Source organism: Halichoerus grypus, chromosome 7 (assembly GCF_964656455.1).
Source record: "Halichoerus grypus chromosome 7, mHalGry1.hap1.1, whole genome shotgun sequence".
Lineage (NCBI taxonomy): Eukaryota > Metazoa > Chordata > Mammalia > Carnivora > Phocidae > Halichoerus > Halichoerus grypus.
Genome location: NC_135718.1, coordinates 40,023,891 through 40,046,105, shown reverse-complemented (window position 1 = coordinate 40,046,105; position 22,215 = coordinate 40,023,891). Strand labels below are relative to the sequence as shown.

At 38.8% G+C, this 22,215-nt stretch overlaps 1 protein-coding gene across 9 annotated transcripts in view; it reads left to right on the top strand.

The window, feature by feature from the left end:
* The window catches only part of WDFY4 (WDFY family member 4), a 286,087-nt gene that overhangs the window by 162,255 nt on the left and 101,617 nt on the right, over positions 1-22,215 (top strand). For 8 of the 9 annotated variants that reach the window (XM_036103143.2, XM_036103144.2, XM_036103140.2 and 5 more), the window contains 3 exons: positions 11,803-11,880; positions 19,236-19,442; positions 20,858-20,909. In XM_036103143.2, coding sequence (XP_035959036.2) covers positions 11,803-11,880; positions 19,236-19,442; positions 20,858-20,909 — 337 coding nt within the window. Of the gene's footprint in view, positions 1-11,802; positions 11,881-15,420; positions 15,459-19,235; positions 19,443-20,857; positions 20,910-22,215 lie in introns of those variants that run through there. The other variant, XM_078077462.1, reaches the window with a different exon arrangement.

The window sequence follows — 22,215 nt, the reverse complement described above, 5'->3', positions numbered from 1 at the left end:
GGCTATAGCTATTGTAGATGGGATATTTATTTGAAGAGGAAAGATGATTTATAACTTAACTCATACAGCATTTTATCTAATTGTGAAGTTTGAAGAGATCATCTAGGTCAACTGTTTGCAACTGATCTTATCCATGACCTACACACAAATAGTCTCTTTGGGTGACCCTTTTCAGTTTACAAAGTACTTTCAGCCTACAGTCTCATCCTCTCTTTATAACATCTCTTCAGAATAGTCAAAGGAGGTACTGTGAACCTCATCTTATAGATGGTAAATCAGATTGCAAAACCTTTAAGTGGGTTTGCCCATGTACTGTGGCTAGTAAGGGTCAAGAACCAAAGTCCCTGGACTTCTACTCTTTCTACCTCCCATTCTCTCATTTAGCAACACTGAGCAACATGGAAATCTGGATATCTTTTCATATGCCTTGCTGAAGTCTGCCTGCCTGAAACTCCCTCGCTGGTCCCACTTAATTCTCTGGGGCCATCCACACAAGGCCCGTCCCTTTTTGGCAAGATGGCACATGTGCTATTTGACGGGAGCTGCTTTGTGTCCAAGTGTTCCCCAAGAGTTCTCTTCTCCTGCTGCATGTCTCCAAGGCATCATATTAGAAAGAAGTCTGGGCTTTTGCCTTAGATGTAAAATTAGTCAAATTTGTCAGCATTTTATGTCACTTGTGATGCTCATAAGGATTGCTTTACTTATAAATGTGTATAAACATGTGTAAACAGCAATATTAAAGAAAATTTTGCAAAAAAAAGGAAATAAAAGAAAACAGAGGAATCATCCTATTCCCACTACTCCAAAACTGTAACTGGGGTTTTAAAATTGTATTGTTTTCATATTTTTGAGTCTTTGCTGATAAACATTTTTTTTATCTTATCGAAATACAATATACATAGAAAAAAGTGTTCAAATCACAAATACACAGATTTAAGAATTTTAACAGAGTGAACATGTGACCAGTACCCAGATAAAAAAATGCAGCAGTAATGGCAACCCAGAAGCACTGCCAAACCGTGTCTCATCCTAATCACTAGTCCTCTCTTCCCGCAAAGTAGGGACTATTCTGGCATCTAATATCATACATTAGTTTTTCACATTGTTACTTTTTTGTAAATGAAATAACACAGTATATATGCTTCACTCCAAACTATGTTTGTGCAATTTATCTATGTCATTGCATGAAGTAGTAATTCATTCATTTTCATAGTGTTAGCACAATAATTCTCAAAACCTGTTTACCCTCTTAAAAATAATTGAGGACTCCAAAAAGCTTTTGATTATGTCGACTGTATCTATTGATAGTTATCACATTAGAAATGAAAACGAAATTTAAAAAGTAGTGCCTTTATTAATTCATTTAAAAATAACAGTAATAAACCCATTATATTTAAACATAAACAACACTTTTAATGAATACCTTTATTTTTCAAAACAAAAAAATTTTAAAAGAATAGTATTGTTTTATATTTTTGCAAGTCTCTTTAATAACTATTTGGCTTAGTAACAAGACAGCTGGATTCTTTTTTTTTTTTTTTTTTTTTAAAGATTTTATTTATTTATTTGACAGAGAGAAACAGCCAGAGAGGGAACACAAGCAGGGGCAGGGGAGTGGAGGAGGGAGAAGCAGGCTTCCCGCCTGAGCGGGGAGCCCGATGCGGGGCTCGAACCCAGGACCCTGGGATCATGACCTGAGCCGAAGGCAGACGCTTAACGACTGAGCCACCCAGGCGCCCCCAAGACAGCTGGATTCTTGTATCTGCTTCTTTACTCAATCAGTTGTACTATTTTTTTTTTTTTTTGGTTGAAATATATGAAGAAAATCTAGCCCCCTGAAGATACATAGTTAGAAAAGAAAGGAGCATTTTAATAGCCTTTTCAGAAAATTATAGACATTCTTTGATACTATACCAAAACTCAACAAGTAGTAGTTTCTTAAGGGTTAGTTGAAACATTTATCAGTGAAATTTTTGTCCTCTATTACATTAAAATGTATTGATCTATTTTGAACTTTGAATGGGTACTTTAACTCATACATGATTTTGTAACATGCATCCTAGCAGGCTTTGGGAATATTGGCTCCCTGAGTTACATAGATCTCCCTAATGTTGACATGCTTCCTTGTGCAACATGATAAAAATCATGTCACCATCAATCTTATAAGAAAAACTTTTAGCTACTGGGAAACTGTTAAGCTCAAAGAGGCAGATACATGTTTTCCAAGATTCTAATATTTAAAATTTGAAAGCTAAATTTTATCTTTGGCAGCAAATAATGTCAGATTGCTTTATTCGAGATGACAGGTTCACTTTGTTTATTTTCAAGAAAATATCTGCCAAACATTCAAGTCTTAATAACTGCAATTTTGTCTTTCAATTATTCTTTCAAATAAAAATGAGGTTCTGTGACAAAAGCAGCTAGTTTAGCTTATAACTCTAACAATTGCATAGTGCTTTTTCTTGAAACAACCATCATGTTTTTTGGTATTCAGAAGAAGTGCTTTATGCATACTTCCATTTTATCACACAGACTATTAGAGTGTATTAAAAAGTTAGATTTAATAAAATTAATAATTTCTACTGTTTTATCAATGACATTCTTATGTGAGGATTTTTTCCTGCCATGAGTTCTAGTGGTGAGGAATACACACAATGATTATTCTACAGTTGTTGCTAACCCCTTGGTTTAGATTATGACACTAGTTTTACTCACCTTTGCTTTTGGGTGATCAATGCAAAAGTCAACACAGTGAAAAAAAAGGCAAAGATGTCCCAGTGTTTTGAAAGTAGCTTTTACTTCACAGAGTCCCTGAAAGGGTTTCAGGAACCTCCAGGATTTATGGACCACTTTAAGAACCATTACTGTAGGATATTCAATATATAAATATATCATAATTGATGTATCCAATCTATTACTGATGGACATTTGCATCGTTCCCAGACTATTCAAATACTGAATAGTACTGATTAGTACTGAATAGGGACTATTTCAAACACTGCTGTTATGAACATTGTTTTAAATGCCTTTAGGAATACATATGTATGAATCTCTGTTGGGTATATATCCAGGAATGAAATTTCTAACTCCTTGAGTATGCATATATTCACTTTTTAAGATGCTACCAAACAATGTTCTAAAATGGTTGTACCAATATAACAGTGTAAGAGAGTTCATTTGCTCCATATCATAATCAAAATATGATATTATTAGCCTATTTGAATTTTGAGTATTCTCATTGTGGTTTTAATTTATGTTCCCCAGATGACAAATGATTTGACCACATTCTCATATGTCTATTGGCCAGTAGGACATCTTTTATTTATTTTATTTTTTTTAAGATTTATTTTATTTATTTATCAGAGAGAAAGAGAGAGAGTGCAAGCTGGGGAGCAGCAGGCATAGGGAGAAGCAGGCTCCCCGCTGAGCAGGGAGCCCAATGCAGGACTCAGTCCCAGGACCCTGGGATCATGACCTGAGCCAGAGGCAGACGCTTAACCGACTGAGCCACCTAGGCGTCCCTAGGACATCTTTTAAAATTAAATGCCCGTTCAATTTTTTCTTTTTAAAAATTTCTATTGAGTAGGGGCGCCTGGGTGGCTCAGTCGTTAAGTGTCTGCCTTCGGCTCAGGTCATGATCTCAGTGTCATGGGATCGAGCCCCGCATCGGGCTCCCTGCTCCGTGGGAAGCCTGCTTCTCCCTCTCCCACTCCCCCTGCTTGTGTTCCTGCTCTATCTCTCTCTGTCAAATAAATAAATAAAATCTTTAAAAAAAAAAAATTTCTATTGAGTATTTCTGGGGTTTCTTCCTTATTGATTTATAGGAGCTTTTTATATATTCTGGACATGAGTATTTTTTTTTAGAATGGTAAAGATAAAGCCCTCAATGACTTTTTTAAACTAAACTTTTTATCCTGAGAATTGTAGATTTATATGCAGTTATAATAGATAATACAGGGGTGCCTGGGTGGCTCAAATTGTATTACCACAATTTTGATTTTGGCTTGATTTTGGCTCAGGTCATGATCTCAGGGTTGTGAGATCAAGCCCAGTGTCAGGATTCACATTGAGCTTGGAGCCTGCTTAAGATTCTCTCTCTTCCTCTCCTTCTGTCCCTCCCTGGCTTGTGCATGCTCTCTCTCTCTCTCAAGACGAAAGAAAAAAAGAGAAAGGAAGAAAGGAAGGAAGGAAGGGAAGGAAGGAAGGAAGGAAGAAAAAGAAAAGAAAAGAGATACCATATACCATTTACCCAGCTCCCCCAATGGTATCATCTTGCAAAACTGCAGTAAATACCACAACCAGGAACATTTCAAACACCACAGGAATCCTTCAAGTTGCCCTGTGATGGCCATTCCCACTACCTTTCCCCCTATTCTCATAACCTTTTATAACCATTAACATGTTTTCCATTTCTATAGTTGTATCATTTCAAAATATTATTTAAATGGGACCATACAGTCTCTGACCTTTTGGGATTGTCTTTCCACACTCAGCATAATTCTTTGCAGACTCATCCAGGTTGTTGTTGCATGTATCAACAACCAACAATTCATCCTTTTCATTGTTAAGTGTTCCATGGTATGGATGCATCACAATATGTTTAACCACTTGCCTGTTGAAGGACATCTGGGTTGTTTCCAGTTTTTGTCTATTATGAATAAAGCTGCTATAAACATTTATGTATGGGTTTTCAGTTTTCGTGTGAGTATAAGTTTTCATTTCATTGGGATAAATCCCCAGGGGCACAACTGCTGGGTCATATGGTAGTTGCAAAGATTTTTAAAAACACTACTGACCTGTTTTCCAGAGTGGCTGTATTGTACATTCTTACCAACAGTACATGAAGGTTCTAACTTCTCTGCACCCTCACAAGCATTTGGTGTTATTACCTTTTAATTTTAGCAGTTTGGATAGGTATATATTGATATCTCACTGTGGTTTTTTGTTTGTTTTTTTTATTTAAATTCAATTAATTAACATATAGTATGTATTATTAGTTTCAGAGGTAGAGTTCAGTGATTCATCAGATTGTATATAACACCCAGTGCTCATTACATCACGTGCCCTCTTTAATGCCCATCAACCTGTTACTCCATCCTCCCACCCCCCTCTCTCACTGTGGCTTTAATTTTCATTTTCCTAATGGATAATGATGTAGAACGTATTTTCATGTGCCTAGTTGCCATTTGTATATTCTCTAGTGAAATGTCTATTCATGTCTCTGCACATATTATAATGGATTTTTGGATACGGTGTGATATAGGGGTCCAAATTCATTCTTCTGCATGTAGATATCCAGTTTTAACAACACCATTTATTGACACACAAGATACACCACATCCCCATTGTGTATTTTTGGCACTCTTGTTGGAGAGCAATTGACTATAGATGCATGGATTTATTTCTGGGTCTCTATTCTGTTCTATTGGTTTATGTGTCTGTTTATGTCAATACTATACTGTTTTATTAATGTAGTTTTTTAATATATTTTGAAGTCAGAAAATGTGGTGCCTCTGGTTTTGTTCTTCATATTCAATATTGCTTTGACTATTCAGGGTCTTTGTGATTCCATATGAACTTGAGGATGGCTTTTTCTATTTCTGTAAAGAATGCCATTAGGATTTTGATAGAGATTAATTGAGTCATAAATCACTTTAGGTAATATGGACATTTTAACAGTATTAATTCTTTTAATCCATGAATAAGGGATATGTTTTCATTTATCTGTGTCTTCTTTAATTTCCTTCATTAGTGTTTTATAATTTCTAGTGTACAAGTCTTTTAACTCTTTGGTTACATTTATTTTATTTTACTCTTTTTGTTGTTATTGTGATTGGGATTATTTTTTTAATTTCCTTTTCAGATAGTTTGTTGTTTGCGTATAGAACATAACTGAATTTTGTATGTTGTATATGCTACAACTTTACTGAATTCATTTATTAGTTCTTTTTTTTTAACATATAATGTATTATTTGTTTCAGGGGTACAGGTGTGTGATTCATCAGTCTTATACAATTCACAGAGCTCACCATAGTACATCAGTGTCCATCACCCAGTGTCCATCACCCAGCCACCCCATCCCTCCCACCTCCCTCCCCTCCAGCAACCCTCAGTTTGTTTACTGAGATTAAGAGTCTCTTATGGTTTGTCTCCCTCTCTGGTTTCGTCTTGTTTAATTTTTCCCTCTCTTCCTCTATGATCCTCTGTCTTGTTTCTCAAAATCCCCATATCAGTGAGATCATATGATACTTATCTTCCTCTAATTGACTTATTTCACTTAGCATAATACCCTCTAGTTCTATCCACGTCATTGCAAATGGCAAGATTTCATTTTTTGATGGCTGCATAATATTCCTGTGTGTGTGTGTGTGTGTGTGTGTGTGTGTGTGTATACCACATTTATTAGTTCTAACATGTTGTTTTGTTTTTGTTTTGTTTTTTTGGTTGAGTCTGTACGGTTTTCTACATATATGATTATATCATCTGCAGACAGAGATAATTTTATGTCTTCCTTTCTGATTTGGATGCCTTTTATTTCTTTTTCTTAATTAATTACTCTGGTTAGGACTTCCAGTACTATGTTGAATAGAAGTGGTGAGAGTAGACATCCTTGCTTTCTGCTGGATCTTAGAGGGAAAGCTTTCAGTTTTCCTCATTGATTGTGATGTTAGTTGTGGGTTTTTCATATATGGCCTTTATTATGTTGAGGTAAATTCCTCCTATACTTCTTTTGTTGAGAGTTTTTATCATGAGTAAATGTTGAACTTTGTCAGATGCTTTCTCTGTGTCTTTTGAGGTGATTATGTGTGTTTGTGTGTGTGTGTGTGTTTTTCATTCTGTTAATATGATGTATTTCATTGGTTGATTCCCAGATGTTGAATCATCCTTGCATCCTAGGGAAAAATCCCTCTTGGTCATGGTGTATTATTCTTGTAATATGCTATTGAATTCTGTCTGCTAGTATTTTGTTGAGGATTTTTACATCTATGTTCATCAGGAATATTGGCCTATGGTGTTCTTTTTTTCTGATGTCTGCCTGGCTTTGGTATCAAGATGATGCCAGGCTCATAAAATGAGTTTGGAAGTGTTCCCTCTTCTATTTTTCTTTTTTCTTTTTTAATTTAAGAAGGATTGGTATTAATTTTGTGGGGATACATTATGCTTTTGTATATTGCTGATTTCAATTGAAATTTTTTCTCAAAATTTCTCTCCCATCCTCTAACTACTATTTATGCTCAGGCCTGAAATTTTCTTTGTGGGAAGAGTTTTATTTATAGATTTGATTTCTATTATAGATATTGCAAAATTCAGACTTTCTATTTCTTTTTGTATCAATTTTGGTAAGTTGTATTTTCCTGGAAGTGTGTCTAGTTCATCCAAATTTCAAATGTATTAGCATAAAATTATTCATAATGATTCTTCAAATGTTTGTAGAATCTAGAATGATGTCTCATTTTCTCATTCCTGCTCCTGGTAATTTTTGCCTGTTTCCTTTTTTTTTTAATCAGACTTTCTGGGGAGATTTTAAATGTATTTTCCTTGGGTTTAAATTTTTTTCAAATTTTTTGATATATATGGTTAATTTACATGCTTATTTTTTTCTAATAATACCATAGATGATCACATATATTCCCACAAAAGAGTTTTAGCTCTATCATACATGCTTCATTATGTCATATTTTCATTTTAATTTAGGCTAAAATATTTTCTAACTTCCATTTTGATTTCTTCTTTGACCCTTGGATTACTTAAAATATTATTGCTTAATTTTTAAATTTTGGGGGATTTAAAAATATATTTGCTTGTGGCTTAACCCCACTATGTTCAGGAGTATTGGGTGTTATACACAAACAATCATGGAACACTACATCAAAAACTAATGATGTACTACTATATGGTGACTAACAAATAAATAAATAAATAAATAAATAAATAAATAAATAAATAAAAATTTTTAAAAGTATATTCTATGTAATTTCAGTCATTTGAAATTGTTTTACATTTGCTTTATGATCCATCCTGTGGCAGGTTTCAGTAGTGATTCCATTTGTGTATTCTGTATTATTTGATCTTCTGCATTTTTTAAAACAATTGATTAAATCAGGTTTGCTTATTATATTCTTTAAATATTCTATATCTCTATTTTTCATGTCAACTTATTCTATTAGTTACTGAGAGAGGAGTTAACATCTTCCTGTATGGTTGTAGACTTGTTCGTTTCTCCTTTTAGTTCTGTTGTTCTATTTCTGTACATATTTTGAAGCTATGTTATTAGATGTTTCACATTTAGAACTTATACTTTCATAGTGTATTTATCCTTTATTGTTATGAAACATCCATCTTTGTGCCTAGTAACAAGTCTTGCTTTAAAGACTACTTCAAGTGACATTTATATAGCTTTACCAGATTTCTTTTGGTTAGTGTTTCTCCAGTTTATTTTTTTACCATCTTTTCACTTTCAACCCTTTGTGTCCTTATTTTCAAGGAATGTCTCTTGTAAGTAACATTTACTTAGGTTTTACTTTCTGATACAATGTGACTCTGTTTATCTTTTATTTGGAGCATTTAGTCTATTTACATTTAATGTAATTAATGACAATTTTAGTTTAAGTCCATCTTATTTAAAATTTTTTGTTTTTTTTTTCCTAAAGATTTTATTTATTTATTTGACAGAGACAGAGACAGCGAGAGCAGGAACACAAGCAGGGGGAATGGGAGAGGGAGAAGGAGGCTTCCCTCTGAGCAGGGAGCCCGATGTGGGACTCGATCCTAGGACCCTGGGATCATGACCTGAGCCGAAGGCAGCCGCTTAATGACTGAGCCACCCAGGCGCCCTAAAATTTTTTGTTTTTATATCTGTTAGTTATTCCTTTTTTTTCCTCTTTCAACATATTATCAACTACTTTAAGTTATTGTCCTTCCCTTCTATTAGCTGAAAGTCACATCTTTTATTTTGTTTTTAGTGGTTACCCTAGAAATTATAGCAGCATGCACGTTCGCTCTATTGGAGTCTAATGTAAATTAGACCCTTTTTCCAAATTCTTTTTTTTTGTATCAGCCTTTAGAGATTATTTTTATTTTTTATTTTTTTTATTATTATGTTATGTTAATCACCATACATTACATCATTAGTTTTTGATGTAGTGTTCCATGATTCATTGTTTGCGTATAACACCCCGTGCTCCATGCAGAACGTGCCCTCTTTAATACCCATCACCAGGCTAACCCATCCCCCCACCCCCCTCCCCTCTAGAACCCTCAGTTTGTTTCTCAGAGTCCATAGTCTCTCATGGTTCGTCTCCCCCTCCGATTCCCCCCCCTTCATTCTTAATTGAAGAAACTTAGAGCACTATTTCATTTACTCTGCCCATCTTCTGTTACTTTTTCATATATTTTAATTCTTCATTTTTCAATTCCCATTTTCAAATCCCATTATTATTCCTATAGTATTTTCCAACAGCCAATATTCATTTAGATATACTAATATACTTACCATTTCCATAGTCTTTCATTCATTCCAAAGATTCAGACTTCAATATGGAATTATTTTTATTCTACCTAAAAAGCTCCTTCAGTGTTTCACTTACACAGTTCTACTGGTGACACATTCAGTGTCACCTGAAAATGTTTTAGTTTGTCTTTATTTATTTATTTATTTATTTATTTTTAAAGATTTTATTTATTTATTTGACAGAGAGAGACACAGCAAGAGAGGGAATACAAGCAGGGAGAGTGGGAAAGGAAAAGCAGGCTTCCTGCAGAGCAGGGAGCCCGATGTGGGGCTTGATTTCAGGACCCTGGGATCATGACCTGAGCCGAAGGCAGACGCCCAGCGCCTGAGCCACCCAGGCGCCCCTAGTTTGTCTTTATTTTTGAAAGGTATTTTCACTGGGTAGAGACTTTGAGTTTGTCAGGGTTTTTTGTTGTTGTTTTTTTTTCAGGAATTGAAAATGTTTCATTTTTCAATGCCTCTAATTCTTACTGTCGCTTCTTAAAGATAATATAATGTTTTTTTCTGTCTTTTTGAATATTTTTTATCTTTTTTTTTTGCAATTTCATTGTGATGGGTTTATGTGTGATTTTATTATATATTTCTTATTTCAGGATTATAGAATTTCTCAAATTTGTGGATCAATGCCTTTCATCTATTTGGGAAGATTCTCATGAACTTTTTAGATATTGCTTCTGATCCATTATTTTATCTCCTCTCCTTTTGAGACACCAATCCACATATGCTAGATGCTTTGTCTATTATATATGTATCTAACTGTATTTATCTCTTAAATATTTTCCATATTTTTTAATATTTTCCATATTTTTATCTCATCATATTTAGCAAGAATATTTCTTCAAGTTCACTTACCCTCTGTTCAGGTGTATCCACTCTGCTATTAAACTTCCCTATGGAGTTTCTAATTTCAATTAGTTCATTTCACAGATTTAGAATTTTTATCTGGTTATTTTTCATAGATTCCATATCTCATGCAAAAGTCTCATATTGCATTTTTTTGGACCATATTATCTGCATTATTTTAAGGTCCATGTGTGATAACTCTAATACCTGGATACATGTGGGTATTTTTTGTTATCTGTTTTTCTGTTGGCCCTTTTTATGGGCCCTTTTGGTAATTTCTGCTTGACCACTGAACGTTTTGTATGAAAATTCTCCATTTGATCCTTCTCCAGAAAGGAGAAGGCATGTATTTGGAGTGGGGCAGATGTATTCTGGCATGTATTTGGAGTGGGGGCAGACCACCATAATGTACTCAGAAGTTAAGCTCATTGGAAGTTGGGTTTCAGCTTTCTAAGATCTGATCTATTTCCAATTTGCCTTTATTCCTATGGTGCAGCTTTTCAGAAATCCCACTTTAAAACCCATCTTCTGTTGGTTTCTACAAATCACACTGCTTAGGAGTCAGCAGCTGCTTAAAGAACATCAGTGCAGAAAGCTGGGCTTACTTGTCTTTACTCTCCTATTTCTGGACTCTTGGTCCTTTATGGTCTACATGTCTTGGTGAGCCTGAATTCCAATTCTTGTCTTCTTAGCCACCTGAAAGGATCAAAAGCTCTGTTAATCTTCTCTGCTTTTTAGCCATCACTTTCTGCTTGACTTCTCAACCTTTTGTGTTATTTGCAAACTTGCAAATATCTCAGGGGCAAAAAAATCATAGATATCGGTCATTGGGCACATCTCAGTGAGTTTTCTTTATCTCCAAGATCTTGACTCCTTAAGTCTTGGCTCTCTTGGTAGCTCTCTGCTATCTTAAAGCAGATTATTTGAATATGACTTTTCTAGTTATTCTTGGGAGGAAGATTGACCTGTTATAAGCTAGGTCATCATAGCTAGAAATGGAAGTAACCCGTAGACGTGTGTGTGTGTGTGTGTGTGTGTGTGTGTGTGTGTGTGGTATCAGCATAGGTGAAGTCTTTATTTATGAGGTTGTGATTGATTTGACTAACAAAACTTGTAACTGTTATTTCCCCTGATAATTGGTCAGAGTAGAGAAGTTCTCATCTAAAATCACAACTGTAGGGGCGCCTGGGTGGCTCAGTTGGTTAAGCGTCTGCCTTCAGCTCAGGTCATGATCCCAGCGTCCTGGGATTGAGCCCCGCATCGGGCTCCCTGCTCAGCAGGAAGCCTGCTTCTCCCTCTGCCACTCCCCCTGCTTGTGTTCCCTCTCTCGCTGTGTCTCTCTCTGTCAAATAAATAAATAAAATCTTTAAAAAATAAAAATTTAAAAAATTTAAAAAAATAAAATCACAACTGTCATTAAGCTGTGACTTGTTTCCTCTCTTTTCCAGGATTTTGTGTCATGTATCGAGAACTACAGAAGAAGAGGACAGGAACTATATGCATCTTTATACAAAGATCATGTACAGGTAATAAACAAGCTCTTTTCTCTGCACAGAAGACTGGAATCTATCTTGAATCTGAAATAAAGAATCAGAAAGGCCTTTGGTTTAAATTCTAGTTGGCTAAGTCAGTAATTGGTCAGCAGTGATTCAGTTGTTCTTGCATGACCTGTGCAGTGGATTTGGACCCATGCTGTGAGCAGCTGAGGAGACAGGTAGCATGTTTATCCTCTCATCTACTAATTCATCCACTAGTAAATAGATGTCAAGAGCCCAGGATGCCTCAGACCCTGTGCTGTGGGCTAGGGGCACAGTTGTACAGAGAACAGACATGGGCCTCACTCTCTGGTAGCTTCACTGTACCTCTACGGAGGGATATATATTAAATAACTGCACAAATAAATAGATCATTATTACTTATGATAAGCAAGAGACATGACAAATATAGGTACAATGAGAGATTATGATGTGGGGAGAATTTAACTTGGGCAGATCAGAGGCCCCCTCCAAGAAAGTGACCATTAAGTTGAGACCTGAAGGGGGAGGAAGATGGGCTGAAGTATTTTGAAGATGTATTTTTGGCTAAGGGAGGACATGTGGGAAGGTCCTGATCAGGAAAGAGCTGGATGTGGCCAGTTAACTGGAAGAAGAAGTGACTGGGTGACCTGAGCTGGGGACAAACAAGGGTGAAGATGAGGCATGACCAGAGAACGCAGGGCTTGCTGCCACCTTAGGGCTTTTGCATTTTCTCCAAAATGCAAGGAGTCACCACTCATCAGGGCAGATTTACATAGTTAAAGCACCTCTCTAGGTGTGATTTCTGGACAGTCAGAATAAAGAGCATTGTCTGTTATGCCAGTGAGCTCTCTAGTTGAGTCTCAGGTCTGCCTCTTCCCATGCGTGCAGTCTGAACCTCAGGGTCCCCATCTCCAAGACGGGATCATACTGCCTAACTGTGAAGATTAAAGAACAAGTGTAGAGTGCCCAAAAGTAGCTGGAAGGGAATACATGTGTGGTTATGGAATGGCCAAGAAATTCATCTTTAGTCAATGTTGTTGTTAATAAAATGTTGTTTAAAAATGGTTGCTAATAATAGAGCACAACATATAGTATTAAAACCTTACTAAGTATATTATTTTCTTTATGATTTCTCTGTTCCAAAGACTATGCTAGGTATAGGAAAAGCAGAGATTATAATGCCACTGCTGTGCCTGAAAGATTCTTAAAACTCAGTAGAGGAACCAACAGTAGAGAAATAACCACAAGCAAGGTGATGAAGTCAATACTAGGATGTTCTACTCTAAAAAGAAGAGCAGTAGGGTGTAAGGAACCATGGGCTATGCCTGGAGTGAGGGGCCAAGGAAGGGTGAAACAGTGGTGCCCAAATGTCAGGGAAACAAAATAGGTTCTGATCAACTTAAGCCAAGTTACCTGGTCTAATTCTCTCTATATAAGCTCATTTAGGAGCCCCCACATGGCTCTGGGACTAGGGATTCATGAGATGTGCAGCCTGGGCCCCAGAAACATGCAGGTTAGCAACACAGCCTCTCTGGCTATTCTGTAAGGAGGGGGGGCAGTTTATCAGACTTGACAGGGATGGAAGAGGAGTCTGGGGGACTACAGGACATGCTACCGTCAAAGTGATCACGAGGCATTCTGGTTTCTCTGGCAGCACAGGCTGGTCTTAAATAGACTCTCATTTTGGAGAAGGGCCTCATCAGGGGCATCTCCCCCACCCCAACATTGCTGACTGCACTGCACAGTGGGATGGGTGCCCTGCTGGCTTATTTGCATGTTATCTGTGCCCCTCAGACAGACCCTTGCATATCCAGTGTCCCACCATTTGTATTCACTGACTTCTTTCAGGACAAGCAACATGGCTAATAAATTCAATTGTTATTGGGGGAAAAATAAGATGAATTGTTTAAGATTGCATTCTTTGTTTATGGACATCCTTGCCACACTTGTTCCATTTCAAGACAGAGGATGTTGTTTGTTTAAATGTCCAAATCAGCATCCAGTCAAGAGTGTGAGCATCTCTCTTCTTATGGTTGGAAGAGCCTGGGTGATTTGCTTATGGCTAGGAGAGATGTGCTGTGTGGTACTTTGTAAGTTTCTGCTGAAGTTTTTGAGATTGAAAGTTCATGCGGGAAAGAACAGGACCTCAGCAAAGACTCTGAGCCCAGAAGGAAAGTATACAGCCTTCTAGAACATTCGCCTGGCTCATTTTCAGCAGCGGGACTGAATGGGGTTCAGAGAGTACTTGATAAAGCTGTGTAGAGTTTTACTGTTTGAGGTATTTTTGAGAAAATCAGCATTTTGAGGCTAATCCATAAGGATACTTTCCAAGTGTTTAAATATTTAAGACAGATTGTTTCAACATTTAAAGGAATGCAGAGGTAATCACCTCTGCCAGAGATAATGGGGTCTGGAGAATCCACCCTGCTTTTATAAAGGGCAATACATTTTCCCAGTGCAAGCCCCACTCCACTTCCAAAAAAGCCATGTCCAGATTCTGTAAAGAGATCAGACTTGTGAAACCTGCCATGTTCTTCAAGGACAGTTTCTCCCAAGTGTACTCAATGAGGTCTCCCCAGGAGGGTGGTGCTAGTGAGACTCAGGGATTCTGGCCCCACAGGGCTTTCAGTAATAGGTGGTGTAAGACTTCTCTAACTTGTCATTTTACCCACAACTGAGAGGTCTCTGCAGATGGCAGGAGCCCACAGCATGACAAGGTCACATTACCCAATGCCCTGGAAGTAAATCCAAGCATCATTATATCCCATCATTATATTACCAGTAAATCAGGCAGTTCTAATATTCAGTCTCCCCAGTTTCTTGTCACTCCAGAAGTACTGGCAAAAACTCTTTCCTCTCCTCTGGCCCTGCCCAGATTCCCCCTTGCCTTTTCCACATTATATTTGTTCTCTTCCTTATGGTCCAGCTGCTCTGGTTCTGCTCTGTTGTATACCCAGACTGTCCTGTTCTTATGGGGAGTCCTTACCATAATGTGCAGAAATGCCTCATTCTTTCTGTGATGTTTTTAAGACATTCCAGGCTTTCCTGGTTAAAGCTCTCTGCAAGAAGTCTTCCATCCCAGAAGTAACCTTTCTTTTAGTATGTGAGAGTATCTGTCGCACTCTTGAGTTCTCTAGGGGCCAACAGGCTGTTGCCATTTCTTGCTTAGTTTCTGTATATCCATCAAGTGTTTTGTCACAGCTCTTTCTTTTTTTTTAAATTTAAATTCAGTTAGCCAACATATAGTTCATTAGTTTCAGATGTAGAGTTCAGTAATTCATCAGTTGCTTATAACACCCAGTGTCATTACATCACGTGCCCTCCTTAATGCCTATCACCCAGTTACCCCATCCCATCACCCACCTCCCCTCCAGCAACCCTCAGTTTGTTTCCTATAGGTAAGAGTCTCTCATGGTTCATCTCCCTCTCTGATTTCTTCCCATTCAATTTTTCCTCCCTTCCCCTATGATCCTCTGCACTGTTTCTTATAGTCCACATGAGTGAAACTATATGATAATTATCTTTCTCTGATTGATTTGTTTCATCCAGCATAATACCATCCAGTTCCATCCACATGGATGTAAATGGTAAGACTTCATCCTTTTTGATGCCGAGTAATATTCCATTGTATGTATATGTGTGTTTGTGTGTGCGTGATTCCATTGTATGTATATGTGTGTGGGTATGTGTGTATACACACACATACCCACACACATATATATATCACATCTTCTTTATCCATTCATCTGTCGATGTACATCTTGGCTCTTTCCAAAGTTTGGCTATTGAAAAAATGCTCAGCATCCCTTGGCATCGGGGAAATACAAATCAAAACCAATGAGATGCCACCTCACACCAGTCAGAATGGCTAAAATTAACAAGTCAGGAAACAACAAATGTTGGTGAGGATGCAGAGAAAGGGGAACCCTCCTACACTGTTGATGGGAATGCAAGCTGGTGCAGCCACTCTGGAAAACAGTGTGGAGGTTCCTCAAGAAGTTAAAAATAGAGCTATCCTATGACCCAGCAATTGCACTCCTGGGTATTTACCCCAAAGATACAAATGTAGGGATCTGAAGGGGCACCTGCACAACAATGTTCATAGCAGCTATGTCATTGCTCTTTCAAATGCAAATATCAGAAACTCAGCTCAAACTGGCTTAGGCAGTAAATGAACTATTATGTCGTACTAAAAAATCTAGGGGAAGCAGTCTTCAAGAAGAGCTGGATCCAGGTACTCAAGCTCTGTTCTAAGCAGTCAGTTTCCTCTCTCTCGCTCTTCCTCTATTTCACACACTCCCACACACCCCCCACATTCACATCAACACACACGCACACCTATGTATGAGATTCCTACAACATCAAGGCACCAATGAACATGGATGAGGAGCATGTGAGCTGAGGTGAACTCACACTCTGCTCCTCAGTCTGTGCATCCTAGAAGTAGGCAGGGTTCATGTAAAGCCTGGGAACCACTCTCTAACTGGTACAAAGGCCGTGTCTTCTTGCTGCACTACATGCTTGTGGGCTGTCTCTGCCTTAGGGGGCATGCCGATGCACATAAAGGCACCCTGGCTCGGGGCAGGTGGTCAGACCGTGTACCCATACCTCCACCTCTCTGCACTGTCTGCTCCAGATGGGCTGCAGAGAGCACCATTCCGAGTCCCGGGGAATGATGCACACTAGCCCATCCTATAATCACCCTCCACCCCTTGGATTAGCCAGACTTAGATGCCCTTCAAAACTGAAGCCAGGGCTGGGCTCAGCCCCTCCAAAGCATGGGGGACCAAAAGAAGGGAAGGGCTGGTTGCCCAGAGGAAAAGCTCATCGATGCTACCCAAAAGTTTCCATTCAGCCCCAAATCATAGCTACCTCTAACATACCAGAAACCCTGCCTCTGAGTCTCTGGTGTGGCATTTGGCTTAAGCTTTAAACTGAAAGAGGACCTTACCTGGTGCAGAACCATGGGCATCATAGAGCACCTTTCAGGTGTGGGAACTCAGGGCTTTTGCTGTTTGGACATCTCATGTCCTCTGTCCTGGGACTACTTGTAGATTTCTGTCATGGACTATGTATGAGACCCTGACAATCACTCATCTCTGAGGGGTCTCAGCACTGACACATATCTCTCTGGCCACAGGTATTCCAGACAACTTATTTGCCCTGTGATGAAGACTCAGGCAGCCGTGAACCCCCAGGCTGTATAGGTAGATCTTTTGGGGTGAAGACGATACTCTTAAAAAACTAATTTTAAGGCCAGGGTGAACATTGTTTGGCATTGTTCATCCTCTATGAAACTCTATAGGTTATTCCAAACCCAGCAGCAATCTCCAGGGAGCTGAAGTATTTTCCCCAAATGAGTATTCATTTCATATAACCTAATCCCTATAAAAGGCTTTGGACAGACATTATTTTTCTGGAGTTCCTTATTAACCAATCAGAGTATTATGTAAAATGCTGTAACTATTTTGGATATGAATTTAAGAACTGTGGAGAAACAAAGTAATCTTGCTTTGAAATAGGATTTGCTTTATTCACAGTAATAATACTGTTTATGAGGCAAGTCACCATATAAAACTCTTGAAAATATTGTCTCATTTAAGCCCTACATAAACCCATGGTTTTATTATTATTGTAATATTATTAACTGCATTTGATGAGGAGGCTTCAGCTTCCTAGACTACTAGGGAATAGCAGAAACATCATGACAACCCAGATTCATCTGACGCCAAAGACCATGGACTAAGCACTGTGTTGTCTGTTATATATATATTTTAAGATTTTATTTATTTATTTGAGAGAGAGAAAGAAAGAGAGCACAATCAGTGGGAGGAGCAGAGGGAGAGGGAGAAGCAGACTCTCCACTGAGCAGGGAGCCTGACGCAGGACTCGATCCCAGGACCCTGAGATCATGACCTGAGCTGAAGGCAGACACTTAACTGACTGAGCCATCCAGATACCCTGTCTGTTATATTTTTCATGGGAATTTTCTAGTTCCAAGAATGATTTACCTGTCCCAAATGGCCCAGATTTATAGGGCCTAGCTCTAAGTCTGCCATGCCAGTCTTTGAAGTAGTAGCATCAGAAATCATGAGTTAATAGAATGACGTCAGGCCCTCAGGAAAGGAACTAGCAGGCAGGCTTAAACAGAGGTTTTGGATTCAGATGGACTGGGTTTGAATCTCAGCTCTATCACATGGTGATCTTTGGAGAAATCATTTCTCCTCTCCTAGACTTGATTTCTTTATGAGGATAGTAGAAATTCTTAGAAGTTTCAAGTGTCACTCATGGTGCCACTGGGTAGAGGAAATGAGATATAGCAGGTGAGGGGCTCAGCCCTAATATATGATAATGATTTTTTTTCTCTTTATGTTAAGTTTATGAGATCCGTGCTTCTTGTCATTAATGCTTTCACCTTTCAGTTTTCTGAAAACTTAAAATCAAAATATAGGGCAAATACCATTAAGTATTTGAATAATTAGAAAAGTTCACCCTGCAGACAAAGCTGATTCCACTGTTGAAACTGACAGGTGTCAAAGTTCTCTTGTCGGGTGAGGTCCAAAACTTCAGTGTGGCATACAAAAGCAGTTTAGGGGTGTATTTTATAGAAGGTTTGAGTTATACTGTAGCAGAAGGTGTGACAATGTAGTGTCACATATGCAGACTATGGAGATTTCATAGGTAAGGGATTATTTTCAGTAATATCAAAGGTTTTAGCTTCTATGAACATTCTAGAATTCTTCAACATTCTAGAGTCCTATGATATTAGGATTTAAAAGACCCTTAGACAATATCTAGACCAAACCTCTCATTTGTCAGTTGGAAAAGCTGAGGTCCAGAGACAGGGATGACTTGTTCAAATCTACCAATTGTTGGCAGATGTGCTAATCCCCCACACCTCCAGTCCAGACACTGACAGGAGTATCCTCAGCATCATTTTTGAAGGATAGGGTCTGTGGTAAAATTCCCTGTCCATTTTGAAGAGTAGGGACTGTGGTGAGATTCTGTGTTCTGTTTATAAAATAGCTGTCCAGTCTACTCTGATGAATAGTCTCAGGACCTTTGGGACCAGTTGTGCTCTGCACAGCACCCAGCAGTCACATTGCTCTGAAGGCCAAAAGGCATATGGTTTTCTCCTCCTCCAACCTGGATTAAATGGTCTCAAAGCTAAAAAACTGATCTCTTCTCCTGGCCTGTTCCTCGCTCCAGGGTACATTACACACCCTCAGGGTGCTCAGGGCCACCTAGAGGGGGTTATTTTTCTCGAACAATTAAGAGGGCTTGGTCTGTTCACCCCCCAGAGGTTTGGGGCCAAGGCCATGAGAAAATGTGTATAGGAGTGACCCTGTACTTCTGCTTCCCAGAGACAGAGATGTGACATAATCAAGGCAGCCAACGCCTGGGCCAGGATTCAGGAGCAGCTTTTTGGGGAGCTGGGCTTGTGGGGCCGAACAGCAGAAGCCACACTTTGCTCCAGGTGGGAACTGGACTGGAGAGAAGGACCAGCTCGCATGAGGAAACGCATCAGACGCTTGTCTCCGCTGGAGACCCTGAGTCCAGAAAGGCTCAAGGTAAGAGTTTGATGCAGCAAAACAATGATGCTTCCAGGCAGGAAATGTGTAGGGAAGTGTCTCCTTTGCTTTTCCTTCTCATGTTCCTTTCATCAGGAGTGCTTTGGGAATGCTTTGGCATGGGCAGGCAGGAGAGATCATGTGCACAGTTAAATGTAGGAGTGCTGTAATTAATTTTTGATGCCATTTAACAGAAGAAAAGAAACACTCTTTCTCCCTGGTACATAGAAAGGATGCTCTAACTACAGCCTGATTGAATAAGTAAATGAGTGAGTGAATGACTAGTGGAGTGGTTCATATTGACACCACTAACCCAGTACCACACCGACATCCAGAAAAGTCCAGTGGGATAATCTGGACATCAGTGTTTGCAAAGAGCCAAGTGATGGCCATTGTCTGTTTGTACAAATTATTTACCATGGAGCAGTCATAACCAGCGCTGCTATGGGCATTATTGTACAATCAATCTTGTAACAAGTTTTACAATGGAAATATCTTGAACTCAGCAATTTCTGCAAGCTTGAGCCTGTGACCCATGTAATCCTAACAGCATTGAGGCCATATTGGATTCCCAACCAACGGAATCTAGGTAGTCCCTGGGAGTTTGCTGTGATGAAGTTTGAACTCTGTGTCGTCAAACTGACAGTGTTGCCTTTTAAAGAATGGGGAACCAGTTGGATTAGGAGTGGATATGGAAAAATCTGTTAATAGTTTTTTCATGTCCTCGTTGAACAATTCTGTTCAAGATATTCTAAAAGGCAGCCTTCCAAACACTGGAATGCAAGACATTTCCTTCTACATTCAGATTTATTCTCTAGTCTGTAACCTCAGGATCTTTTATCCACTTTAAATCCTTTATAAAACTTAATGAAAAAAATTATATTTCATTTATTCAGTAGACACTTGAATTTTTAATGTACTATCAATAAACCTCTGGTTTTATGTAGTATTTTTCCCTCAATACATTCCTTAGGAAGTGGAGGAAGGAAAAGTAAGTATCCTGCCCTCTCTGCTAGTGACAAAGTCAAAAGCTGGCTAGAAAACCTGGTCTCCAGTCTCTCAGGCTGCCCAGCCCCAGATCCTGTGCCTGGTCCCCTCTCCAGGGTGGCCCATACCACAGACATCCGGGATGCTATTGAATCCCATTTTGGCATCATCTTTGGTAATTACTGTAAGTCCTACTTAATGGAAGATTGTGGGTTTTTTCCCCTTTGACTCGGGACCATGAATACTTGCATTTTATTGTGGTCCTTTAGGATTTAGCATCCCTCCCTACTTGCATCTAAGACTCCAGTATATGAGTAATTCCAGGGGGTCACATGCATGTGTGTGTGTTTATGGGTCTGTGTGATGGGGTGGGGGGCACAGCAGTAGTCTTCAGGATTTCATTTCTCTTTTCTCTGGTTTTATTTCAGGAAAACCAAGACAGAAATGGCAATGTTTCAGAAACAGATGTTGAAAAGCAAGGTATTCCATTTATCAGTTTACCTATTTTTCATTCGTAATTAAACCACTTCTTGGTTTTACTTAATATGAAATTAATATTTTGAAGAAGAAAATGCTGCCAGTCTAAAGTAGGTAATGCTGACTCTTTTCCTTACTGTGCCCTCCAGAATGAGGGGGAACCTATTCCAGACCTTGGCTCTCTGTTAGGTGAAGAATTTTATGTTAAGGGTGTAACAGTAAGAATTTTATCTTGTCAATTTGCTATATCAGAGAGATCTTAAAAGTGTCCTCAAGTAATACAAATACACGCTCAGTATGTGACCCAAAATACATGGGAAGAAAATGCTTTAAAGTAAAAATGGGTAAAAGAAATATTTAGTACTTTTTACACTGAATTCTGATTATAAAAATGACAGCTACAATAATCATTATTATTTCCCAGGCTAAAAAAAATACTTTGAATCATTTTTGATGCTTACACTTACTCTTTATTTGTATAATTCTCATGGAGGAATTTGGTTGAGTTGGCTTGCTGGAAATCCAGGGTTTATTTTCAGAGGTCATTTGGCATGAACACATCCAAACATACATGCACACACACACAAATACAACCTACAGACACACACAGACATATGCACTCTATTCCAGATTTTGTGTTTCTACCACACTGTGCCTTTTTTCTTCAAACACTCCCTGTCTGTGAGTTTCATTGTCTCCTGAGGTGTAGCTAGTGTGGTATCCTTAACCAAATGACAACTTCTGAGCGCTGATCTAACTTGTCTCATTTAGTGCCTGAGTACTGGATTTTGCATCGAGCGTGCTGTCTTGCCAGTCTGCAGTAATAGCGCCCAGATGTGAGGGTGCTGGGCCCTGATCCCAGGTTGATTTGGGGGTCCCTGTGGCATAGGACTTGGGATAATGTAATGCGCATTTGTTTCTCTTCTCTTTACCCCAAGCCCCACAGCTCCAAGAACAGAGGGGGCATCTGCAGAGATTGTGGTGGTGGAAAGCATGTGCTGGTGTCCTGTGGGCACGGGCTGCTGAATCTCCTCGTCCTGATATACAGACCCCTGCCCCAGTAGGGAGCTCAGCCAGGGAAGAAGAAGAAAGGGCTTATGGTTCTCCCCTGTGCTTTCCTGGGTGTCTGTTTATATACGGTGTTCTCCCCGCATGGGGAAAAGCCTGTGGTGGCTGTTGCTGTAAGCAGCACACACTTCCATTCATCCAGTTGGGAGACTCCAAGGTGAGGAGGAGCTCAAAGAGGTGAGCATCTTAGCACAAAGAAAATGGCCAGTAGCCCCTCAACTTTGCAGTCATGTGCCATGCA